The sequence below is a fragment of the Streptopelia decaocto genome (assembly GCF_964273445.1).
Source record: "Streptopelia decaocto genome assembly, chromosome: 20".
Classification (NCBI taxonomy): Eukaryota; Metazoa; Chordata; class Aves; order Columbiformes; family Columbidae; genus Streptopelia; species Streptopelia decaocto.
The window spans coordinates 2,838,017-2,850,550 of record NC_138675.1 but is presented as its reverse complement, the minus strand read 5'-3'; the positions used below and the strand labels follow the sequence as shown (position 1 = coordinate 2,850,550).

The following is a 12,534-nucleotide window of genomic DNA, read 5'->3' as shown; positions in this document are numbered from 1 at the left end:
CAAGGTGATTGATTTTTGTCAAAGGAAAGATAGAATTAAAGACTTTTGTAGAGCAAGGCAGCAGAGGCTTGCAAGGTATTGGAGACTTCAGTGTAACATCTTATCTGAAAATAAACAAGCTGCGGGACAAAGCTTTGTGAATTCTTGACATGTTGCTTTATGGTGCTCTTGCTTCTTTGTCTTCAGCTGCTGCTGATGCAGCGTTTACTGTTTATTGAACAAAAACACACTTCAATTGCTCCGTGTGTCCAGTGGCAGAGTCCCGTCAGTGTTAGTGCCTCAATTTTTGAATTCCCTCCATCTTAGCATGCTGAAGAGTTGACACATGAGGTCAGGAGACTAAAGGTGAGCTCACCGTGGATTCAATGAAAATTTGAGGATTGTGGGGTTTTATCTTTGTTTGCATTCACTGCAGATGACTAATGCAGGCAAATGTTGGTTAACCGAATCCTTTAAGGTCAGTAGTCAAAACACACAAGCTGTGGGTGCAATATGAGAAGGCAGTGCAACAAAAAGAGGTGAAGAAGTGATGACAGGTGTGAAAATGTTCTAAGTTCTGATTATTAATATTTTTTTTTCCTCTGGACATACTTAGAATGTCTGTTTTCCTGTATTTTTCTATACACATCCACTGTGATGTGGACTGGATGCTCTCTGTTGTTGAGGAAATGAATTTTGAACTTGCAGCAATTAATAAAAAGCTGGCAAAGCCTCTGAATAAAGCTCGCTTCCCTTTCTTTGCAGGGCTTCTCCGTCCTAGGGGCGGCAGTCTTGTGCTCAGGGAGAATCGAAACACCAACTTCAAAATAATAACTGCTGCTTAGAGAGGGAAAACAAACTTGCGAACTAATCTAATCAATGCTGATTGGATTCCAGATGACTGCACAGTTGTACGTGCAAAGCCTATATCAATTAGAAATAGTTGAGAATGATAATTGGCGCAGATGCAGTAAAAACAGTAGTTCCATTTTATTGCTTGATTAGCTGGATCCATCCCTGACCTTGTGAAATACATGTATGGAAACGCTTAGGCCAGATGTTTAAGAGAGGTTATTTGATGTTAGGTGCCACAGAGGATACTGGGCATATCATACAGGACCTGAGGCAGGACCCACAGTTCCCTTTGCAACACAAAGGGATTAATTTATTGCTTACAAATGGTAAAAACCCTGTTCCAAAGGCTGTTTACATTATTCCATGGAAAATTATGGCATCAAGGTCACAAGCTTCACCTTGTTCGAGACTTCAGGCTCTTTGCTTGTTCAACTTTCTGGTTTGGACTCCCAGCGCTGGGTCTAATGCTGGGTTTTGACACCTCTGTGCTAACCATTCCCCACAAAACTGCGGCCAGGGAGGGGGTGATGGTGTTCGTCTATCTAATACCTGTGTCATTACAGCACTCAGGCTTTGGGAAAACGGGGTTACATTCCTTTCTCTGCTTGTAGGAATTAATTTCTCCAGCTCCCATATCCCACCAACCAGCGTGTGTGCATGCACTGAATACTAATTGTGGCCAGAACTAAAAAGAAGCCTTTTTTTTTCTGCAGTGTGGTGATTAGGGGAACAGAGGAGACCTGATTCAGTGGCTAGCTTAAATTAAAAGCATTACTGACATACTGGAAGCAAAGGTTTTGGGGTTATACCTGGTGAAAAAGCACCTAGAGGTGGGAGTTCAGCTGCCCTAATCTTTTGGTTTCCCCAGCCCTATGCAAACACTCTCTTCTCCTTTATGAAACAGCCGACTCATGTTAAAATGATATTTAGAGTCCAGGCACTTCCTTTTGCCTGGATAATAACTATAGTTTGCCCGTCTTCTAGTAGGAGTTGGTTAAGGATGGCTTGTTCTCCATTCTACGCTTCTCATGCAGTAGGGAAAAGATTAGAGACATTTTTACGATACAAATTTTGCTTAGGAGCTTATGGGACTAATAATCATAAACTCTTTGGCAGCCGCCTACATCTTTGGCTGCATATTTTGTGTTCCCAAAGGGCTGAAGGATTCCCTGTAAAATTCGGCTGTGCTTTAATTGTGTGTAGGAGAGGGAAGGAACCAGACTGAGCTAGTGCTTAGTGTTCTAGTTACATAAAGAACTAAAAATTTGTCCGGTGACAATAAAAGAGGAGAATAGAGTAGTAAAAACGCTGACCTTTTTTTTCATGGATTTGTCCATAGAAACCATCTATTGGATTGATTTATTTATCTGATTTTTTTAATGGTGAAGAGCCAACACAGAAGTCAAGTCCCCCGGTCTTGACAGATGGCCATAAATTCTGAATTTTCTGGTTTTGAGCACTTAATCCAAAAGAACTTCATGTAAGTTCAGCCTTACTGCCTAGAGCTATGAATTCCCAGAAAGCCAAAGAAAATAGGGCCCACAGGTCCACTAGAACAGCATTCAAACCTGTTACTTCTGTTGAAAATATGAGTATTTATGACCATATAGCGAGCAGAAGTTATTGGAGTGGTAGGAAGATTAAAGCCCTGTTCCTCCAAACTTTGAAGTGCTTTCAGTTGCAACAGGATGGCTATAACAAATAATATAGGATGCTTCAGTGTATACTACTCATTATATACTCCTGTCCAGCCATTAGTACGTGCATCTGGAGAATTTTGCACTGGAAACATCTGGCTTTGCTCTGCACTGCCCTACTGTATTGTAACGTGATGGCTTCCCATGTTTATGATCTGAAGCTGCAGTAATTAAATCACAGTCCAATGGGTTTTCATGCCTCCATTTTGATGTCTCCAGGCATACATCATCACTTTTAACTTGAATATTCTTTTTTTTTTTTTTCATTTTAGGACCTTCTATCCTTCTCTCTTAGAGATGGTAAGTTTACCCAGCATTTGTTCTTTGTAAGAATAACGTAGATGAGTTTACATCTGATAGTTTAAAATGCTTGAAAAGCTCAAGGTACCATCCTATTTTATCTTGTCTTCCTTTAGAACAAAACCAGCACACTCTTCCCCTGCATCCACTACAGGGAAGCCAACTATTATATTAGGGATGATTAATAATACCTGTTAAAAATCGAACAGCTCTTCACCTCCTTAACTTCATGGCGTGTGTTGGCATGCAAAAAGTGATGGTAGGAAAGTTCTGGTTTGTATCCAGTGTTTCCAGGGGTGCAGGCTACCTCCTCCTTTAGGAAGGCAGTGAAGCTGTTACGAAAATCTCAGCCTAACAAAGCTCCCGGCAGATCGCTTGTTGCCTAAAAAGAAGAAAAAAACCCATTATTCAGGGAATAATTTCCAGAGTGTCCTGTGAAGCCTATTAAAAATAAAAGTGATTTTACTTGTATATTATAGTATGCATAAAATAATTTTCTCGTTTACAATGCGTAACATGGATTAGTCTGAGAGAATTAATGACATAAAGACTGGCTACTGAACAAAATGTTCATTTCTAAAAGAAGCCTGTCTTGTATCACTCCTTGCGTTTTTTAAATCTCTGTGTTTTAACACATTCTCACAGGAAGGAACTCACTGGTTGCTGATTAGCCTGTTTCTGCAGAACAAAGTACCATTTTTGCTCTTGCTTTATTTTTAATGGAAAATTGACAAGTCAGTTATTGCAAAACTGCTTATTTTGCTAACCTGGAATTTAAAAGAAATATATTTTCAAGACTCACTAACTTAGAGCCAAGCTGGCTAAGTATAATAAAAAGCAAAGTTGTGTATTCACAGACAGGAAACAAGAAGGCTGCTCATCAAAACCCCTGCTTGGGCTTGCAAAACGTGGCACGTATCAGGGATGACGCAAAGAAAAATACCGTCCTTATTTCTCAACTAAGCACAAAACTCCAAACTGGCGTCATTAAAGCCTATTGAAGTAGTTCGGTATCGTGGTATTGATGGCAATAAATTAATAAACCTAATAGATTTCCAAGTGCCATATTTGATCTACGTGCAGTGGGTATCAGAAACATACTTTATAGTTGGGTCTTGCCAGTATCTTCACCCACCGCTAGAAAAGCAATTAGATTTTTCATCCCAGAGTGCACCAAGAACCCTTTACAAAAGCTGGCAGGTGCTACTGAGAGAAACACATTAAGAAGGCAAGACTTGGCACAAATAATTTAAAATCTATTACATTTAAAATGTCTTTTCCTAAAGAACACCTGCTTATAAGCCCAGGAGGAATCATTTCCCCTGTGGCGTGTTGTCTGAGCACACTGCTCACTCCTGCATCTCCAGCAGTGAAGTATCAATGCAAACAATTGTCGGTGATGCTACGAGGTGAGCTGGTGTGTAGTTTTAAACAAAAGTCCCTCTTGTTGCCAACAAGATGGATTCAATACAAAGGTTTTGCATGGAGGCACATTTTTACAAGATACTGCATCTTGCATTGGTGCATTGTTGAGGTGTACTGTGTCCTGTTACCTATAGATATGTATATATGTGGTAGTTCGAGTTAGGACTGGTCTTGATGCAGCATTTCTCTGCTGAGAAGATGCAGCCTATCCAGAGCCATCACAGAAGATGAAGAGCGAAGGATTTATGACCTTTTTTTGGCCACAGAGACAATTACCTGGTGCAGTGACTCTGTTCACAGGATGAAGTTTGCAGGGATTAAGGATTTTCCATTTGTCACGCTCTTCTCTAGATAAAGGAATTGTCTTCAAACACACAGAAGATGAAGAGGGCCTGAGGGAAGGAGCTTTGCTTGTGTGGGACAGGGTCCTGCAGCACAGCTGAGTGCACTGCTCGCTGTTTAATTGGCCGTGATGCCAACTGATTGATTTCCTGGGCTTCCGTCTGTTTAAGGGTACTACGATGCTCGAGCAAGGGTGTTGATCTGCCACATCACCTGGCTGCTGAGAGTCCCCTTGGAGGAGCTGGAAGTCCTGGAGGAATCTCTGCTTGAGAGCTTGAAGGAACAAAAAGAAGAAGAGTCAGAGTAAGAACATTTGGGTTGACTATGGCATGAAAAAATTCTGCCGGTGCTTGAAAGCTTAGCCGTGATTCCTTGTGCCCAAGTCCAGTCTCTGATCATTCCCCCGCCATGGCTCAGTGTAATCATTTATGGCTTGATGAGGGTTGCAGAGCCCTCGCGGCACTTTGGCTGTGCTGAGAAGCAGGAATCACAGAATCATGGTATCATAGAGTCATTTTGGTTGGAAAAGCCCTTCAAGATGATTGAGTCCAATGTTCCCCCACCCCTGGCACTGCCCCATGTCCCTGAGAACTTCATCTCCATCTGTCCAACCCCTCCAGGGATGGTGACTCCAGCACTGCCCTGGGCAGCCTGTTCCAATGCCCAACAGCCCTTTGGGGAAGAAATTGTTCCCTAGATCCAACCTCAACCTCAAGGAAAGCTCAGCATTCTTAAAATCAGAGCTGGTAAAGGCTACTCCGTGCTGACCTGCTTCATTTCCGTGCTCCTAGACTGTAGATTATGCTTAACTACATCATAAAGATCTTGTGTCTCTTCTCTTTTGGCCCAATATTCTTCAGCTAGAACTGCCTCTTGCAGAATGAAGTAAGTTCCTGTAAGTCTGGGATTAGATCCTCAGTTGCTAATTTTCTATGGATCTGTCTTTCTCTGTGTCTGTTTGACAGCTGTCGAATTCCTTTTGAAGGTAGATCTCTGAGGGCAACAATCTGCATCATTAGATACTAATACACCTGACTCCTACTTTTGTGTTACGAATATAGGATTAATTCTCTTAATCACTAGTTCTTAGATATGAAACAGCCGAAATGTTGGTATCTATAAGAAATGTGGTATTTTTGTATTTCACTTATTAGGCAGGAGTTGTGTGAAGGTTTAGCAATATGTAAGGCAGTAAACGTGTCTGTAGTGGACTTTCAAGGGACCGTTTAATATTTTTATCTGTCAACTCAGCAAACAGGTTATGAGATTAACCTGAGTGCTAATAAAGGCTTTAATCAACGTCCCTGACACAGTAAAGTTCAGACGTTACCGTGGTGTCCAGCATGTGACAGGTCTCTTTCAGTTATAGTTTATTTAAATAAAGCTTAACTTTATAGTGCACTGTAAAAAGGGAAAGTCAAAATAATCTCAAAGATCATGGACTGCTAAACAGGACACGGTTTGGCATGCAGGAGCAAGGGTTGGTATTAATGGGGACTGTTTTGCTGTGGCTTGTGGAAACAAACTCAAACCTGTCCCTTTAGTGCAGGAAAACATCGATGCCGAGGGTGGGGTGTCGTTTGCAAAGATGATGCTCCAATACCTAATTCTGCATCAACTAGACTTGTGGCTCCTGCAGCACAACCCAAAAAGACCAGCAGCGTGTCTGATAAAGGCGAGAACAACTGGAAGATTTTGCTGCGTAATTAAAAGCATGGCTTTCAAACCCATTGGGTTTTGTATCTATCCGGTTGTTGCAGCCATGGAAGTAAATACCTATTAGAGAAAAGAGAAAAACAATATAGTGAGAGTAGTCCAAGACTGCTGTGCGAACACATTCGTTATTGCGTGGCTAAAACAGGGCTGAGATTTGTGGAGAACTGATGACCCTTGGTTTGTTTTAAAGTTAGGAGTCAATGGGGAAAAGAAGTGGAATATAAACCTGTCACTGCTTTGACCTCACAGATTTTTGGGGGCAGGGAACACATCAGCATCTGCTTAGGATGCTTCCAGCTTTGACCATCCACTGCAAGAGGTTTTAGAACAATAACACAGGGTTTTGGCAGCTTCTGCATAGGCGGTTTTTACTGATATTTGTTAACAGAAGGTTTTGCTCCCACTTTTATTGCTGTGTTTTGGCCTGTGGCCCAGAATGTGCAAGGTTAAATGTACATATGGACATCTATAGAAAAAAGCTCCAAATACTTAAATCCATCTTAACCAGCACCGAAAATGTACTGACCTGCAGGCATGAACCTCTCTTTCTGTGAGAAACTGGAAAATATGACATCATTTGCTCGCCAACGTGTCCTCCTGACGCTTTTCATCATTGGAAAATGACCTGTCATTCCACCTATAAAATCCCTCTGAAGATAATTTGTGGTTCAGGCAAGAAGCTGCATATCCAAGATCACTAAGGGTAAAGAATTAACAGAAAAGGCAGTTAATTACCATAGTGGAAAAAAAGCGCAGTCTGGTAATCAAGTGATAATTGCAATGCAGAAGCTATTAGGAAAGCAACTGTCAAAAGCAGTTGCTAGCAGCTACGGAAGGAGAGCAACGACAAGGAAAAGTTCTCATGACAGTAGTTTTACTCACTGCATCTTCAGGAAAGCTTTAGCTGCAAACTATCTTCCTACCGACATAACTCGAATTGCTCATTATTGCAACTAGAGCCAGGTTAGCCGTATTTCAGCTCTCTCGATGTCGTTATTTTCAGTGCGAGGTGTCAACACGTTGACTATAAAAGCTGATGAACCACTATGTAGAACAGAAATTGCTGGATGTTGCCAACGTAGGTATGAACAGTCAGACTGTAGGGCTGGTTTAAAGAACACCTGGAGCAATGTTTTTCTGAAGCTGATCATTCAGGTTGGTGACTGCAGGCACAATCCGGGGCATATCCAAATACCGCCTTGAGCGTGGGTTTGTAGAAACTGAGCTTGGTTACACAGAAAATGCTGAAGATGCAGCCATTGCAGGCAGTGCTGTTGTTCTTGGCTACATTTGCTGCTGCGGCAGGTAATACACAATCTTTTTTGGAAGATTTCTGTGGAGGCGAAGCCTCCGTGCTGTGCAACTCAACGGGAGTTCTGCTGTTGACTTGAACGGCGCGGGGATTTCACCCGCTGTGCTTCATTCTCCTCCTGCTGCGTTTTACAAAGCCGCGTATTGTTTGGGACTCATCTAAAACTGTCTTTATCAAAATTACGGTGCGCTTAGGGGGTTCCAGGAAGGATTAGGCAATTATATGGATAATGAAAATCCACAATTAAGCTAGGATTAAAAGGGAAAATATCCAAGTTTGGAAGCAAGATACATTCTTATGTTTAAAGGCCTAGATTAACTACTGCATTAGCAGCCTAGAAGGAACCTTCCTCTGTAAACAATTTATTCCAGCATCCTGTTTCTCGCACTTTCCTCTGAAGTGGGAAGTATTTCTTGTAAGAGAGAAAACAAAGACAGTGGACAGAAGCCAAAAGCAGTGCCTAATAAGTGATATTTGTTCCTTTCAGGTTTATTTACCTGTTTCTGATAAGCTTGTTAAAATGTGGCTTAAATGCACACAGACAAATGAACTGATGACTGTGTTTAATACCTCTTCTATTATTATATTGTGATGTGCAATTAGAAAGCGGCTAAATGTAAACACTGTTGCTGGAAAATAGTTTCATTCCATCCCTCTGTTTGTTAGCACAAACTATGCCTATTCTCTTGTGTTTCAAACACTTTTCCCTGTTTCCCCTTAGCTTTCTTGGGTCTTTTCTAAGCTATATAGGCAGTATATAGTTATTGAAATGCTTTTGATTTTTTGTGTCTTTTTTTACAAGCTTCAGCCCTATTAGGAAGGATATTCCAAGTAAGTAACATCTGTTGGCTTTTGTCAGCAATTACATGGTTTTAATTTAAATCTGTGGGTTTATGTCCATGCTCATAAATCCAAGTGTGTTGTCACAGTCCACACCTGCTTGTTACTTTTTACTGTTCCCAGTAGGAAAATTACACTGCAGAGAATAAAAACAGATTCTAATGCAGCGTTGTTATCTGTCAGGCTTTTCCGTCAGCTTTTATGCTTCTAATCCCCCCACAGAACTGCAGAAGTATCAAGAAAAAAGAAGGAAAGAAGAAGAAAGCTGAAGAGATACCTCCTGATCGGTTTGGCGACCGTCGGGGGCGGAACAGTGATAGGTGAGGCTGCTCTGGCAGTTTGGACATTTGCTCCTGAATTGCATGTACAGCACTGGGGAGGTATCTGAATTACACATTTGGCAGCAGAACCCATCACACCTTTTAGCCCAAACTCGAATTTTAAAGCGTTCACTGCTTTTCTTTGCCAGGCTGAGTGTAGCATGTTGCTTCAGATACCAAAAAAAACACCCCAAACAAACAAGAGAAACCCAAACAAACAACAGAAGAAACCCCAAATCTAAGAAAAGTATTTTCAGCCATGTGAAAATAAAATGGAAATAATTAGCTGGAAAAGTTATTCCAATGTAGCTTCACTGGCTGGGGGAAATATTAAACTGACGTTGTTACCCTTAAAAAATGTTTTCTCCTCTTTTGCTCTTTTGTTATAGGAGGATCAAGTCTTCAAGTCTAAATTCAGAATAGTGCGAGACTAGATCAATGTTCCCTAAGCAAACAGGGCATAGCTCCCCCCATTCTACCACACATTCTTCCTTTGACCTTTAAATTATTCTTCATTTTTACTGAAGTAGTCAAAGAATCTGTGCAGAGATCCAGGGCCAGGAGAGGGTCTCAGAAAGCTCCTTTATTGGTGATGCAAAAAAGGACCATAATTTGTACCTTTCCAGTAGCATTAGCAGCCCTCACACAGCACAGGGAAACAACTGCCTAGATTTTGAAGGTGATTAATAGTTTGGTGATGTTACTTGTTGTATCTTCAGGCTTGACGGGGGGTCTCGCTGCCCCTCTGGTTGCTGCGGGAGCTGCTACTATCATCGGGAGCGCTGGAGCAGCCGCTTTAGGTTCGACCGCTGGAATTGCTGTCATGGCATCACTTTTCGGAGCGGCTGGAGCCGGCCTTACCGGTGAGAGAGCGACAGCACATTTCTGAGCTCCCGAGGCACAGGATCTTGCCTGTAAATGCAGAGCTCACGACTTAACTGAGCTCTGCAGAGCAAGGGAAGCAATGTGAGGTGTAATCCCACAACTGTGAAATTTAATTTCAGTGCTGAATGAGATGCTGTGTAGCCCCTGATGACCATGTAGGAAAAGAGTATTTGGGATGTAGCTTAGAAAGATGCTGCCACGGAGAGCAGCGGCTGTTGCAGCTGATGTCAGGTCTGCAGCAAGAAAAGCTTTCTGCTGGGATTGCCTTGGATCACACAAGCCCAGAAGAATCATGTTGGCTCCGTACCAGGCTCTAAGTAATGCACAGACTCGCTGAGGGTTTTGGAAAGGAAAAAACCCCACAAACCTATCCAAATGACCCAAATAATTTCTTAGGAACTTCTACTATTAGCAGAGTCTGTCCTTGCTGTGCGATTTCTGAGACTCATGTTTCTGCCCTGCTGTGTGTAGGATACAAGATGAAGAAGCGTGTGGGAGCCATCGAAGAGTTTGAATTCCTCCCACTCACTGAAGGAAAGCAGCTTCATATCACCATAGCGATTACTGGATGGCTGTGCGCAGGAAAATATGGTAAGAACAACACGAGGAAACCAAGCGGAGCCTGGAGAGCTGTGTCTTTCTTCCACTCCTAGCACAAACATCTGCTCTTGTAGCACCCTGTCTTCCCCCCACTTGCATGGGCTGGTAACTAAAACACATCGACTCTCAACATAAGATTTTGCAACCCAGTCTACAGTCCCAATCAAAACAGAGGAAGGAGAGAGGGCAGTAAATTGGTTGTAGTGATAGCAGGATTGGCAGTAATCATAGCAGATTAATAAATGTTAATAAATGCTGTCTGGTTTTGCTAGGAAAGGTCTGTTTGGGGTGGATGATTTCCAGCAGTAGTACAAAGTGTCTCACCTATCTCTGAGACCTTATGTTTATCCTCCAGCAATTAACAGAAAATAGTATCTTTTTCCTTCTGGGTATCTGCCAGATAATGAGGTTTATTGGCAAGAAAGTTCTGTCAAGTAAATCCTGTTAAGCACAGCATTCGGGAGGTGAACTTAGAGGCAGCAACCTTGAAAAGTCCGTACTGTTTTAGTTTCCAGTATAACTTGTCATATAAAATATCTCAACTGTCTGCTGATGTGTTCAGCAACCTGACTGAACAGCTGCCAATTTATTCAGAAGCATCATAATTAACACTGGCTATCATTAATGCAAAAGGTTGTTGGTTGTTAGGTTGCAGCTTGCTGTCAGACTAAGGTTATTTTCACTTTGCATTACAGAGCTTCAGCTTTTCTCATTGTCTGCTCACCAGGGGTCCAAATCCTCGGGCTTGGAGGGCTCCCAGGCACTGTTCCAAAGACAAGTGTGTCCCTTCAGGAACCTTTTTGTGTCCGTTTGCCCTTAAAAGGGAGTTAAAAATGACACACATTCTTCTTCCATAACTAGCAATCTGCTGTCATGTTTAAAAAAGCAAAACCACAAACAGGAGAAAGACCATGGCTTAAAAATTTCTCAGGACCAGCCCTCCTTGGGTCTGTACGAGAAGATGGAGCTGCAGGACTTGGCCTGTTGGCCGATGCTGGGAGGAACATCCTCAATACCTACTATTAGTATTAATACCCATCTGTCTTGGCAGCCTTTGGGGCAATGGAACAGGTCATGAACTCTGAGCCTGTCCACACTGAAGATCCTTTGTCAAGGCAGACGAAGCTGTGGCATGATTTACAACCCCCAAATTTATTATAAAACAGTGGAAATACAGAGTCTAAATCTAACAGTATTTTAAAATATAATTCCTGATTTTACAGTATAAGTATATTCCAGTGTCCTGCTGGTTCTTTTCTGAGTCTTTGCTGGACTCATCTTGCCAGGAGTCAGACATTGTTGTGTTTTCTCTGAACATGAATTGCATCTTTGCAACCTTTCCCAGGGAGCTTCACAGCACCGTGGAGCAGCATGTTGCGATCGAGTGAGCAGTATTGCCTGGCCTGGGAATCCAAGTACTTGATGGAGCTCGGCAACGCCTTAGATTCCCTGCTGAATGGTTTTGTCAACATGATGGCTCAAGAAGCCTTAAAATTCACTGTCTTGTCAGGTAAGAACCTAAATCATCTCTGATCTGCCTGATTGGCTCTTGTGCAGTTTGACTGTTGGTTTCTGTTTAAAGAAGCTTTCCTAAACACAGAAGATTTCTGAGCAAACACAGGAGATTTCTGGCAGGATTGGCACCGCCCTGCAGAACTGGCCTGAGAACCTTCTCTGCCACACCTGTAATTTAGATTTGCTTTCCTGGATTGCTGTGCCTCTGTGTCATTGACTTGTTCTTTTAAAATTACAGCTGGAAACACCTTCCTTCACGCGTCACTGTGTTTATTTCTCTATGTTATTACACTGTTTTACTGCTTTACACAAACCTTTCACATGCAGGTTACATTCATGTATAGTGTCTGTTTGCCTCTGTATCAGAACATCAGATTCCTTCTTATCTTTAGCCTAGCAAAGCATTTCTCAGATCAGGTCTTGAGAAAGAAGAACTGGAAATGGCAAAAGGTCTCAGGTTTAGCTTTTAACTTCAGTGAACCATCTTGCTTTTGGTGTTTCCTAAGAGCAGCCTGGGTTTGTGACTGTGCTGTGCTGTTTGCTTTGTGTCTTGCAGGTATTGTGACGGCCTTGACGTGGCCAACGTCGCTCTTGACTGTTGCCAGTGTCATTGACAACCCCTGGGGAGTGTGTCTCCATCGCTCTGCTGAAGTAGGCAAACACCTAGCACATATCCTGCTCAGTCGACAGCAGGTAATTGCCTAGATATTATCCAAGAATAGCATACGGAAGGGATTTGGCCCATGGA

General features: G+C 42.3%; 1 protein-coding gene across 2 annotated transcripts in view; it reads left to right on the top strand.

Annotated features, from left to right (window-relative positions):
* The window catches only part of TMCO4 (transmembrane and coiled-coil domains 4), a 32,820-nt gene that overhangs the window by 5,519 nt on the left and 14,767 nt on the right, over positions 1 to 12,534 (top strand). For both annotated transcript variants that reach the window (XR_014185751.1, XM_082069549.1), the window contains exons 4-10: positions 2,804 to 2,831; positions 4,769 to 4,901; positions 8,689 to 8,786; positions 9,506 to 9,649; positions 10,143 to 10,262; positions 11,617 to 11,781; positions 12,343 to 12,479. Coding sequence is in view for 1 of the 2 variants with exons in the window: in XM_082069549.1 (XP_081925675.1) it covers positions 2,804 to 2,831; positions 4,769 to 4,901; positions 8,689 to 8,786; positions 9,506 to 9,649; positions 10,143 to 10,262; positions 11,617 to 11,781; positions 12,343 to 12,479 (825 nt within the window). In the remaining variant the exon portion in view is untranslated. The remainder of the gene's footprint in view (positions 1 to 2,803; positions 2,832 to 4,768; positions 4,902 to 8,688; positions 8,787 to 9,505; positions 9,650 to 10,142; positions 10,263 to 11,616; positions 11,782 to 12,342; positions 12,480 to 12,534) is intronic.